Consider the following 13,716-nt stretch of genomic DNA (forward strand, 5'->3'; position numbering starts at 1 on the left):
GTAGGGGGGGCACACTGCACTGAGCAGGACTCTGGGAAGTGAGAAGTCACAGCTCCACCCACGTGGGAAAGCAGAGAGAGCAAAGCAGGCGTGGGGAGAGACTGAAAAGTCGAAGGCCACCCTCAGTGATGTGTTTCCTGCTGCCAGGCTCCATCTCCCCAAGGTTCCATATCCCCCCTAAACAGTGCCACCAGCGAAGGTCAAGCATTTAAATACCTGACTGCATGGGGGACATGTCTCATTGTAACCAGCACAGCCTCCCATGAAGAAAGGTGGATTTTACAGCCAACAGGAGACCAATGTCAACAATACTGAATTTGTTTCCAGCCATTTGCTTTCGGGCTTACCTGATTATTTGTAGCAGAGGGCATTTGCTTCCAGCTTATAATCGTGCTATGAAATTTCTTTCTAAATTGCATTTTGAAAAATGTCATTCAGGGGGACTGAGGCTTGGTATAGATCGACTGAAGAAATTTCTCTACTGATGTAACCCGTGCTGTTTTTGGTCAAGGGTGACTATAGAGACCCAATCCCTGAGCCTCCAGTATAACATTTTATAGCATGGGCTTTGTGTTGAAAAGCACTTGGGATGTGCAGGAGCACATGTTACTTTCCTTGATGCCCTTAATACCTCTGCAGATGACAATGGTTGTTACTCCCTGTGCGAGGGTGAGGAAACACATTCTACGAAGTGACTCATCCAAGGCCACGGGTCTACAAAAAGGCATGCCAGGATCCTGTTTCCTGACTTATGAACCCTACTGCAGGCTCTTAGTCCTAAATCTCTCTGCCCAAGAGCTTTCTGGTTTTGCTTGTTTCATAAAAGTAAAATAAGTGATTCGGACTGAGTTACAAAGGACTTACAGTAGAAACAGTTCCTTCCAGAACTTTTATGCATTTAACTGAGGTTTGTGTGTGCACATGCACACACACACACACACACACACACACACAGAGAGAGAGAGAGAGAGAGAGAGAGAGAGAGAGAGAGAGAGAGAGAGAGAGAGAGAGAACGAGAACACTGTAAGGATAAAAGGCAAGAATGTACCATGTCCACATGTAATAGCCCAGTCAACAAAAACATCAGGGCCTCTGTTGCAACTACAGAAGTTTGTAATCTGAGTAGCAGGTTAGCAGGTACAGAATGGCCTTGGAAGAGTTTCACAGAAAGGCTATCACAGGGACCCTCAGTCTACACCATCCACTTTAGCTGCTGACATATGTCCAGAGTGAGAAATGCACACATCTCCTTGATGCACACATAGCATAACTCTGTTCTGCCTCTTGGTTCTCATGAGTACTCTTCCCTGGGTCAGGCACCTTCTTCCTGTACCCCCAAATCACACCACCTTAGGCCCTGTGCACCATCCCCCTCTGCTTAGACAGTTTCCCCCACATCTTTGCACCACTGCCTCCTTCTGGTTGTACAGGCTCCGACCGAGAAACAGCTACTCAAAAAAGCATTCTTCTGCTTCCCCGTCTGAGGCTGGTGTCTCTTCCTCTACCTTTCCTTTCCAAAAATAGCCAATGGGATTTTTTATATTCAATATATGGCTGCCTAAAATTGTCCTCCTGCCCAAGGTCTGCCTTCAAACTCAACTGTAGCCTCCAGATGGGCCGGGAACCCACGTTTCTGGTCACCACCGTTACCTCCAGTGCCTGATACACAGAAGGTATTAAGAAAAACTTAATGGATGAGAACCACCCCCGCACACACACACAAACCTGCTCCCACCCACAAATATCGTGGCCCTGCCAGTGAGGCTGAGAAGGAAGGGATGAAGTTCTACCTGGTCCGGGAAGAATCCATGTCAAGCACCAGCTTTGCTAAATGTTTCCTCTGCTTTTGAATATTTGGAATTTCCACCTGTAGTTCCAGAAGAGAGGAGACAAACAGTTAAACCCAAGGTCAAGGTTAATATCTGAAGAGCTGGGCTCTCAGAGAATACTTGAAGAATTACTGGCAGTCACCTGACGGTTTGCTACAAGTTTCTTGGTCTTTGTTTTCAGAGCAAAACCTTTTTCCCTTTGTCGCTGTCTTGAGTCTAACCGTCTGCAAATAGGAATTATGTTTCCTGTTTACAACCTGATGTCAAGCTCCTGGATTTATCATCTAGTATAGCTACTGCTTTCCCCACTCCCTCGCCCCTTTGTGTGTGTGTATGTGTGTGTGTGTGTTGTATGAAAATCCACCAGACAGTTGTCCCCTATATTTCAAAGATACAATATAATGTAGTCACCCCAAGCTACCCACTGCATTTCTAGAATGTACTTATCTTGCATACAGGAAACACAGTTCCCTTGACCAGTAGAAGGTGAACTATTCCATTCCTTCCCTGAGCTGCACCCGTTCTCTCCTCCCTGGACCCCCAGCAGGCCTCTCATCACCTGGGGTGATGAGATTTCTGGGTTCTGTGTATCTCTGCTTGCCCTAGGAAGGTAACACTCCCGCTCTTAGCCAAATCAGAAACAAACAAATAAGAAAAAAGAAAATAACAACAACAACAGAGCCTCTGGCTTCTGTGTCTACTTACATCAGGCCCACAAGCAGGAGAAAGGAAGGGCACACTGCCATTTAAGTGCTAGCAGACCTAACTCAAATGAACAGCTGAGCTCACCATGGCCTCAGCAGACCCGAGATGCTAAGGGTCTGCTAAGGGATACCACAGGATACACAGTTTATATTTATGGAAACAAAGGAGCCATGTTAGCATATTTATAGAAATAAAGCAAGATTTCCCACAGTCAGCAGTGAGTAACTCAGCCTCCGTGGAGTTCTTCGCAAGGGCGTCTTCCATATTGGTTGTATGTGGATGCTCTTTTTATATTTTTCTTTCTAAAAATGACTTCCTTGAAGACTCCAGTGCAAGGTTTTGGTTCCGGGCCCAGCAAAAGTAGGGCACGATGGGAGAATTAAAAAGGAAAATTGGCTATGAATTGGACGGAAATCATCTTGGGGCTGAGGCTTTTTTTTTTTTTTTAAACATACGGGGTGCGGGGTGGAGTAACGTGAGAAAACCCTAGTGCTCTGTGAGGGACTTTCTGCCCACTCAGCTAAGCTGGGCTGAGGGATGGATGGAGGGGATAGCTCAACAGCAAGAAGCACTGTGAGGGTGCGGATGCACAGAGGTGGGGGAGGGGGCAGGGCTGGGGGTCAGAGTGTGGTTCAAGTCTCAGCAATGGGCCTGGGTTCCCTGCTGAGTCTTGTCCCTCCTCCAACCACACACACACACACACACACACACACACACACACACACACACACACACACACACATATATATTTGGGGTGGTTTCAGCCTCTGGCCAGAGCCTTATGAGGAGCAGGAGCAGGTGTCTCTCATGAGTGTCCCCTACCAGGGGCAGATGGGAATAAGGTCAGTGGTTAATTGATTCCATCCACAGTGTGTGATCCAAGGGCTTACAGCTGCTCTACGCTGAGCCGTCAAAGCACCATATCAATTTATTCTTCTATTTCCTTTAGGTGCATAGGTAATTATTTATTTATACCTCTATCCCATAAAGAATACAGAGACACAAGGACACACTGAAGGTGATCTAAAGATGAAACCAGGCGTGAACTGGGCAATATTACAAAGCTCAAAAATTTCTAGTCGTGTGGGATGATGGCACTTTAAATTTAAATGGGCAGACGATAACTAGAATGAAGTCTGAGTCTTCCGAGTTGCGTTAATAACCACGTTCCATGTGTGTCATGGCTGGAGAAGGCTAGGGGCTAGCTCACAGCACAGGGGCAGAAAGCTCCATCTCCCACACAGAGCAAGATAGGTTTCATATAGCCAGTGAAATAGAACTGAGAGATTCATACTGAGTGGCCCATAAACATCCAAGCCATCGCTTGTCTCACTGGATAAAGCTGCGAGTGGTGGAGACGAGGGAAACTGCCACAAAGACATTAAGATAGCTTTTTAATAAAATAGTTTAATTTAGTATCCTGTAAAGTCCAGGAAGAAAAGGGCATCAAGCAAAGAGGCTTTAAGGTGCTCTTGCATGAGCTCCCCAGACTCCAGTGGAGGGAGCTGCCATTCATGCTACAAATTGTTGAAGACCAGAGATAGGCAGGGACCAGGTGTTGGGAGGGGCTGGGGTGATGGGGCTGCGACTTGAGTTAGAGATGGATGTGAGTCTGCCTGGCTTTGTATGTTTATCCATTCGAAGGTGAACAGAGAAGACAAGTGGGGGAGGGAAAGAAGCTGAAAGCTCCACCATACTTGGAGATCTTGGCCGTGGTGTGGTCATGATGCATCCTGATGGATGCCAGGGTCAGCGACTGGAGAAAGAAGCAAACAGTGGAAGGCCGGAAATGGAAGGACTGTCACTGTCCCAGGCTCAGCCTCATTCAGTGTCTCACCTCAGCTAGCAGGAACAGGGGCTCGATCACATCCCTCTCCACTTGCAGTTCGAAGTGAATCAGCTCCTGAGCTAGCTTGTCCTCCGTCTCTCCACAGAGCTTCAGCATCTTCCTGAAAGCAAGGGGTAAAGGCATCCTGAATATCCCGGACCACCACATTAGGCAGAGTCCCACTCCATCATTCTTGGCTTGATAAACGTCTCCAAGTCAGTGTCAATAAGCTGGCCGGTTTCTATGGCTACCAGTGACCAAGCCGTTCCCATTGTCTCCAATTCTGAAGTTACCACCTATTCCAAACAGTGCTGAGTGCCAGGGACAACGGGGACACATGGGAACTAAGAAATGGGGGGGCAGGGAATAGAATTGTCCAAGCCCAATCCTCCAGCATTGGAATTAAATTGCTTCTTCTCTCCTCTGGGATCCCCTGAGAGAACAGGTAAGATGGGTTCTCTATCACACCACACCTTTAAGAAAAACCTAAGACTCAATTCCCATAGACCTCACCAGGAGAAACTACTCCTAAGTTGTGAAAACTTAGTAAACAATGAATATTTATTGTATATATAGAAAAGGCCAGAAAGTCACTCTACAAATTACTCAATACTGACCCAATGGCATACAACTTAATAAAGAGAAAGCTAGTCCGTTTTCTGAGAAAGGAGACTATTTCAAAGATGTTAGTTTCCCCCAATGGCTGTCTTCCTTACACAGTACAATGTTCATTGAAACTCAGATATGTTTTAAATGTCAACAAAAGAATAAGCAGACAATTTATTCTCAGCTGACTGAATGCCTTCTCTATTCTAATATGCTTGCACATAATACAATGCTACCACTTGGCTAAAAATGTTTCCAGCATTGGTTTTATATTCAACTTATCTTACATACATGTCTCTATCCCCCAGTGTAGGGACTGAACACGGGGCCTACACACCCCCAGCAAGAATGCTACTAGTGAGCTTCCTCTGTTCTACATGCCTTTTCACATGTATGGATTTTTAGGACTTGTTCATATTTGCTTATGGGAAATTCATCACTTTGTTATGTAGAGTTCCTTTTCATGAACATGTCTACCTCCATGTTAAGCTTTTCCATGATCAAAAGATTTTAGTGACCATATACATACTGCTGTGGTTATGTATGTATGTACGTACGTATGTATATATGCATGTGTGTATAAACCATCTATCATATATCATATCTACATACATACACATGCATTCCCAGCCTCTTTTTTATGTTTGCGGGCCACTGCTCTGTGCCCCTGATGACTTTCAGCATGGACGTCTTGATTCCTATCAAACTGGTGAGTCTGTATGCCATCTCTCTCAGGCTCCCAAGACCCATCATCTGTGAAATATTACTCACATCCTTAGCTACTTCTGAACTGGGATCTAGTTATTTGAATTTATTTGCAATTCTTTATATACTCATGCATCTGGAGGGAAATGGAAAATGGGTTCTAATTCTCTACCTATCATTTGTTGTAAATGTCAACTCCTAGCTTGTGGTTTTAGTTTTGCACCTTTATAAGGGTACTTTCAACCTAGCTTTCTGGCATTTTCCTTCATATTCCTTCTGCTACTTCTTAGCTTATAAAATGTTAAGCATTAGTTGTTGACCTCCCTAACTATATAAATTGATAATTTAATTTGTGTTTACATTTCCTCCTTCTCTGTTTACAGGCTATCCATTCCCATCCAGAAATCCAAAACTTTACATTTTTTATTATTTTATTATTTAAGTTATTATTTTATGTCTATAGGTGCTTCCCTTCTGTTCATGATATATAGTGCCTATGGAGGCCAGAAGAGGGCATCAGATTTCCTGGAACTAGAGTTACAGACAGTTGTAAACTGCCATGTGGATGCTGGGAATGGATCCTCTGGGAGACTAGCCAGTGCTCTTAACCACTGAGTCATCACTACAATCTCCCCAAATCCAAGCTTTTAAAAGATGGAGTCTTTGAAGCATTTTAGATATAAGATTTTTTTTTATATTAAAGACACCTGGGAAAAGTTATGTAACTATTCCCAAACTATAAAAATCCCAAACTATATAAACTGTTTGGTCTCAAGCATTTAAGAGAAGGGTTTACTCCACCTGTACTGGCATTAAGCTGCACAGTTAGTGTGTCCTGAGCACTGGGATCTGCACTCCGGCCTGCTGGCTTGCTATGTGTCTGACTGAGCCTCAAACACTTTTCACTCCTCCAATTGGCTCAGGGAACTAAACACTGGGTATGAGCCATGCCTTCTTGACCTCACCTCCCCTAGACACAAGCATTTCTAGGCTTTGCTATGGCTCTGCCCCAGGCTGGTCATCCAGCATCTAGCTCTTTTGTTCACCCTTCTCAGGAAGTGAAGTTACATTTTAGGGCCACAGTCCTCAAATCCCTCTCTCTGTTTCCATGGACTGGGCCTTGGGTGCAGCACTGAGCAGTGTCTCTTTCTGTTTGGAAGGCTGATTTAACTTGCTAGCTTCCTTTGCTGTTTTGGTGGATCAGGAGGCCTTGTGATTCTGGTTCTCTGTGACAGCACAACACTTATTTCCAGAAGGTTGTGCAGTGTTGGGCCACTACTGTTCAGAACCCCAAACCTCAAGCTCCGATTAACGTTTTTTCCACTGTTGTAGGAGCTCAGCAGGCCCTTTCAGTTAGGAACTCAAGTCCTTCCATCTGGAAAATGTTTTCAGATTATTCTTTTTATTATCATTATAATTTCTTCCTCTTTCTTTAAAACTCCTGCTATTTAAGCATGACTTCTGGAACCGCTCCCCTAATTCTCCAAATTTGTCTCTGAGTCATGTCTTTGTCTTCTTCATGCTTTATTTTCTGGATGATCTCCCCCAAATCATCTTCGGCTGAGAATTCCACATCTGCAGTCATTTGTTTTCATTTCTTCCAATTTTGCTTTTGATTTCTGAATGTTCCTGCCTCGCAAACATCTCATACCGATATCCTTTTGATTTCATGGCTGCACCGCCTGTCCTACCATTTGAAAATATACCAGGCAGCTCACCTAAAACCTTCCCTCCCCACCCCAACTCCAGTTCTTTCAAATCCTATTTCTCTCCTGGACTGATTGAGGTTAGACTTCCTTCAGATGCTTGGGGAAATCATGGGCCTGCCTCTGTGGAAGGGTGGGGATAGCAAGCTTGAAGCAGGAGAGTGGGGCGAGGCATCGGTGAGAAATGTCAGCTGACTGGTCAGGGTGAGCCATGGGCACTCCCTCTCTAAGGACCTCACAGCCTTCAGTCCTTCCGTGGAACCTTGAAGGTTCTCCAAGAAAGATACTTCTTTCTACTTTCTTCCCAGGAGGAGAAAAGCCTGGAGCCATGAAGATGAGGAGTGTGTCACATCTGTTATGCCTAGGAACCCCAGATCTTCCTCTTTGGCGGCTGGTACTGCTGTACCTTGCTGTGCCCAGAGTTCAATATTTCAAAAGTGTTTCTGTTCATCTCTCATGGAGAGCTGTGCTTGGGTGGATGAGGAGGGACATCTCCTGTGGATGTGAACAGTGCAAGCTTTGGATTCCCTGGATACCTGAAAGCTTGAAATCCCCATTCATTATTTTAATAACCCGTTCTACCTCAAAGACCCATGATGGAAGAGACCCTGATGCTGTCATTCTAGGCATGAGAGAATTTGTTGCTGTATATTATATCAGACCTTGGTGTATCAAATACTACTGTGTGTGCGTGGGGCTAGGGGTATTGTACTCAGATGTGCCCAATAAATTCCTTATTTGTTTTTGTTGTCTTTATAATGCTGAGGATCAAACAAGAGACTTCATGTATGGTAGGCAAGCGTGCCACATTGAGCTGCATCCAACCTGTTCCTTGGTTATCCCTATGGCTGAAAGATCACAAAATTGTGACACTGGTGTCTTTTTCTTTTCTCTTGCCACCACTGTGGGTTTATGTGGCTATGGAAAACAAAAATGTCTATATTCTAGCTTTAGTAGATTCTGGAAGGGAGCAAGATCAATGAGTAGCCAAGCTGTCTTTCCATAAACACTACGGTGTCACTGTGTTTCTGTCCATGTGTACAGAGTTCATGTGTGTATGCCTACGATGCTCTATATTTTAAACAGTCATTTATTAGTATATTAGCAATATTAGCATCTGGGATGACTGGGGACATAAGTGGTAAATGCCATCACAGTCTCTGTTAGCTACTTTTCTTATTGCTTTGATGGAATACCTGACACAAAACAACTTAATGGAGGACGATTTCTTCTGACTTTGGGTTGTGAAGGGTGCGGTCCACCATGGTGGGGACGGCAGGCCGCTGACAGCTCTCCAGCAGAAGCAGCACAGAGAATTGCTTGATCATATCTCAGCACAACCAGGAAACCAGACAAGAATGGGGCCGGCTAGAATCCTCAAGGCCCATCCAGGAGAGCGTCTCTTCCCTTACCCAGGCTCTACCTCCCAAAGGTTCACAAACCAGCAGCCACCAGCTGGGGACCAAATGTTCAAACACATGAGCCTGTGTGGGACATTTCCCATCCAAACCATGGTGCCTTCATGGCTATTTCTTATCTACCCTGTCTTCCTTTGTGGACAGCTTTGCTTTTAGTCCCTTGTTTCTTTTACCTTCTATTGGTCTCTCTTTTCTTTCTTCTAGTTTGGATGATAAACATGACCATTCTACCCCTGTCCGTGTATGCACTGGGGGTTCCTGTTCCTCTGTGCACTGGTACTTCTTTTCAAGGTTGTCCTTTTGAAGCCATCACAGGTATCTTATGGTCTTAAAACTCACTAGGTAGCTCAGACTATCTTCTAACTTGTATCAATCCTCCTGTCTCAGTCTGTTGCATGCTGAGATTACAGGTGTGAGCCATGACACCTGGTTTCCTACTCTCTTTGCTTACCTTACACACACACACACACACACACACACACACACACACACAAACACAGAGTAAATTTAAAGGTAATATATCCCACCTTACTTTCAAATGCTTCAAGATTGGAAAACACTGCTTTCTCCCAGGGTCTCCTGTTGATACTATCTAATGTTTAAGTTTAACCAGGCTTATTACCAACCACATTTATTAATCTTACACTGTTGGTTTTTTTAAAAAAAATTTAATGATTATATTTTATTTACACTGAATGACAGTACAGTAAGGCACTCAAATCATGTCCCTTTGGCATAAGGATTATTTTGAGGTGAAGGCAAATAGGAAAAAAAAAATCAAAGCTGTGGTCTTTCTCCGACCTCACCTAAATGCAAGAAATAGGTTTACAAACATGCCCCTCCTCCCTTCTACCTGGAAGAACAGATATTAATCACGAGGTACCTCCAGATCCCAAGACAGAGTCACAGGAACCCACGTTGTAATTTTTGCCAACTAGTCCTGCCTTCTGTTACCTCTCCACAGCCTTCCCTTCCCACAATCTGCCACTTAAGAAACTTCTCTCCCTTTGTTTTCTCATTGCTTCTCTTTTGTCAAAATGCTGCACAAGCCCACGTTCCCCACGGCCTGGTTACTCATCACCTAACTACCCCATGTGCGTGCCTTACACATGCTGGGAAAAGCGTCTGCTCTCCTCCTGGTGAGCTGTCAGCTCTCTGATTTGCAGAGCCCTGGCCCAGGTGCCTAGGAAGGCAAGAGGGAAAATAAACATCTTTCTCCCATACAGCACAGTAACTTCATGTTCTTCTGTGTTCTGCTCACCTCACAGCTTTCCTCTAGATACAGGCCATTCCGTGAAACTTCAGTCTACAGGATATGTACACTTGTGCCTTCAAATTCACTCTGCAAGGACTAATTCTATACCTGAAAATCCTGTATTTCTCCTTTATTGCTAAATAATGATTTTATTTAGCATAAATGTCCAGTTTTTTTTGCATTCTTACTCAGTACCTGAACACAACCTCCACCATTCCCTGGCATTTATTTAGATCATAAATGGTCTGTTATCAAACTGTTCTGTTGGAGGCAATCACCTTTATCCTTTGGCTGATTTTAATAGGAAGCATGACTATCTTCCTATAGATCACAGATCCTATAGATCCTATAGATCCTATGCTCCTTAATTTTAAAGACATGTTTGTCTTCCTACCCACAGCTGAAAATCTTCAGCTCCAAACTTCCCCTTCTCTGCCTTCTTCCTCTGTATTCCATCTAGATAGATGTCGCAGCTTGCAGAGTCCCCAGTGCCTCCTGGTAACAGGGCTCACAGCTTTCTCAGCTTCTACCTCATTGTTTCCAACTTCATCAGCTCTCCATCAGTGCAAGGCCTCTACTCCAGCTCACTGAAGTTTTAGCAGCAGCTTGCTTTCTGTTTTAAAGAGTTCTGGTTTCTGTTTTTGTTTCTTCATCTCTGCCCACTTGATTCAATTTCCTTTGTCAAGGACTTTGTTTTTGACTTGTTTCACAGTATGACTCTACTTTATTATTTTGCACTTTCTTACACATTGTTCTGTTATTCTTGTTTCTTATGGTGCTGAATTGACTGCTGAGTGGGGGACACTGATGATTTCAACTCCAATGAGCTTGTCTTGTCTTGCTAGCAATGACATTCCTTCACATACCTGATGGTGGTCATCTCATCGGCTCCACGTGAGCTTGGGGATCTTATCTCATGGCACAAATAACAGCACTTTGTCTAGGGGTGTTGATTTTTCCTGGTAACAACTCCTTCCCCACCCAGAACTAGATTTCTCTGGTGAAAGGATCCCTATCAGCTCAAGTAGCCCAAAGACCAAGTTCCCAGCACAAAGGAGATTAAATTGCTCAAGAGGAGGACAAAGGGCAGAGAATAAGAGACAGAGACAGGAAATAGAGGATGAAGGGGAAGGGGAAGGAAAGAATGCAGGGGATTTAGGGATATTGTCCCAGGGGACAAAGGATTGGCTCTAGATACAGAAGAGACAGATGTGGCCCTTAGGAAAATAGTGGTTTATATAGGTAAATGGGGAAACCTGTCTTAGGATGAAGTATCTAATTCTAATGGGGCTTGTTAATTAGGTTAATTAGCCGAAAGGGGCTTTTGATCGCTAGACTTCAATACTTTGATAGCTGGACCTTGGTGGTCGACCACAGAAGGAGGGAGTGGGCAGAGAAGGGAACAGATCTTCATAGGCAGCTCAAGGAATACTGCCAGAGCCAGTCTGTGAGCTGACTAGAGTCCTTTCACCTGGGGCTCCATGTAGCATCCTAGACCCTCACTACAGATGGGAACTCACCTAGGCTTAGCAGTACACACTCATGACATCACCTTACCCGAGAAGCGTGTCATCTCCCAGGATCGCAGACCCCTCCACCAAGCACTGAGCCAGTGTCGTCAAAGGCAACTTTTTCTGGAAAGGGGAAAAAAAATGCCACATTGAAAATCTTCCATCCATGTCTCCGGAAGCAACAAAGCCAAATACTAGAAGAGATAGTTTATCAATACAGCAGTGGAACAAGCTAACTTCAAAACATGTTTGATCCTGAAGTGTGCATAGGGTTAGACTTAAGAGACAACAGTTGGAACCATAGTAACTGACGTGCTGCTTTGGAGGACGAGCCCACCCTGCACATTTTAAAGGTGATGTGGGACAACAAAAAGGGGACACAGACTATTTCAAAACCATGTCAATGAAGATTTGAGCAACGCACTCATTTCCCCTGATAAGCAGCTATTTCTTGGATAAGTCTACCCACCCCATTTTATAAACAAGACAGCACATACCCAACAGAGGGAACATGTTCACATAGGATTGCAGTGCACAGTAAAGGCCAGCAAGCTCATGCAAAGGCGCTCCAGCTCATTAGTGACTCAGGAAACCCAGTAGTCAGTCATCCAAACAAGGAACCCTCCCTCACCACACCCACCTGGGCAGTTCTATTTAACATTTATTTAAATAGAAAATGAATATTAGTTTTAGCATGTGTAGAAGGGCGTTCTCATAGTTTTGGTTGTGAGCCTATCCTTTAATGGCTGAGCATCTCTCCAGCCCTAGAAGAGCATTCGCACTGGAAATTTAAAACAGTCCTTCACTGTGGCTAAGTTCAGTAGCAGCTTAAAGACTAATGGAAACTGCTGCTCCCCTCCTGGGATGCCCATACATCTCTAGGAGGTGCAAACAAGTATCAGAGCAAACATGTGATCACCAGTGTGACCAGCAGCCTCCATGTAACAACCAATTCAAGTATTCATGGGCTAAGAGAATGTTGCCTAGCCCTGTGAAAAGCTATCCCTCGGCCTTTTTCCAGACACCAAGATGGTGCCTGGATTCTTGTGTGCCCTTCTACTAAAAGTCTAACCATATCTTCTCTCATTCTTGCATGTGCGTGTTCATTTTTACTCTCTATTTTCTTCACAAACATCAGTATACACTTTGATTAAATGTAAAGTGTTCCCCCACAGGTTCATGTGTGTAAAGAGTTCATCCCAGCTGGTGGTGCTGTTCTGGAATACAGTGGAACCTGTCTTGGTCATGGAATGGTGTACGTTATAGTGGGCACAGTGCAGCAGGGATACACACTTGATAGTTACGTTCCAGCCCCAGTTCCAGCCCAAGCTCTCTGCTTTCTGATCCTCTGATATGTGAGCAAGTCACAGCACAAGCCCTGATGCCAACCAAGTCTTCTTCCCACGATAAACCAATACCCCCTGAAACCGTGAGCCACAATAATCCCCCCACCCTACCCCTGCCTTAGGTAGCTTCTGTAAGCAACATGCCACTCCTCTTTCTGGGTATTGTCCTCCTGGGTATGGAGAGGTATTTTCCATATCATTTCCTATTATTACATCTACAGCTAAGTCCTCTTCATTTTTAAAATGAAGAGAGATGGAGAGATATGGAGGTGAATCCAAAGGCTTGGATTCCAAGGTCAGGAAGCGGGTGGGGCGGGTAACCAAAAGGAAAGTGATGGTTTTATTCATGCAGATGCTTTAGGAATCAAGAAATCAGAAGGAAGATATCAGGGGCAAAGAAAGAAGGAAAGGGCCTCAAGGGAGATGGGGCAGCGCATCGTCAAAGGCAACAGATAGGATGGAGGCTAATGGGCTGTATCCCCAACAGCCTACAACTCACGACTACTTCTGAAGAAATTCCCTGAGGCCTGAGTAAGGGCTCCACACCAACAGGTTCCATAGTCACATCATAGCTCCCAGCCGTCCATCACTCAGGCCTTATCTGCTTTCTCCCACCCTCCGCCAAAATCCTCCTCATATGAAAGGACACTTGGCTGCTAAACGTGTTCCCCTCTGTTGCCACAGATCCATGTTGATCCTGATCCTTGCTGATGAGTGAATTCTATAGCAGGCGTCAAGCTAGCCTGTGGCTTTTCAGGATTGAAGATAAGCTCTTAAAATTAACTTGTCCCCAGCTCTAGAGTTCAG

General features: G+C 44.6%; 1 protein-coding gene across 3 annotated transcripts in view; it reads right to left on the reverse strand.

The window, feature by feature from the left end:
- Positions 1-13,716, reverse strand: part of Arhgap44 (Rho GTPase activating protein 44) — a 170,702-nt gene that overhangs the window by 56,764 nt on the left and 100,222 nt on the right. For all 3 annotated transcript variants that reach the window (XM_031354908.1, XM_031354907.1, XM_031354909.1), the window contains exons 4-6: positions 11,610-11,686; positions 4,372-4,483; positions 1,791-1,867 (exon numbers count right to left, since the gene is read on the reverse strand). In XM_031354908.1, coding sequence (XP_031210768.1) covers positions 1,791-1,867; positions 4,372-4,483; positions 11,610-11,686 — 266 coding nt within the window. The remainder of the gene's footprint in view (positions 1-1,790; positions 1,868-4,371; positions 4,484-11,609; positions 11,687-13,716) is intronic.

The sequence above is a fragment of the Mastomys coucha genome, unplaced genomic scaffold (genome assembly GCF_008632895.1).
Source record: "Mastomys coucha isolate ucsf_1 unplaced genomic scaffold, UCSF_Mcou_1 pScaffold5, whole genome shotgun sequence".
Lineage (NCBI taxonomy): Eukaryota > Metazoa > Chordata > Mammalia > Rodentia > Muridae > Mastomys > Mastomys coucha.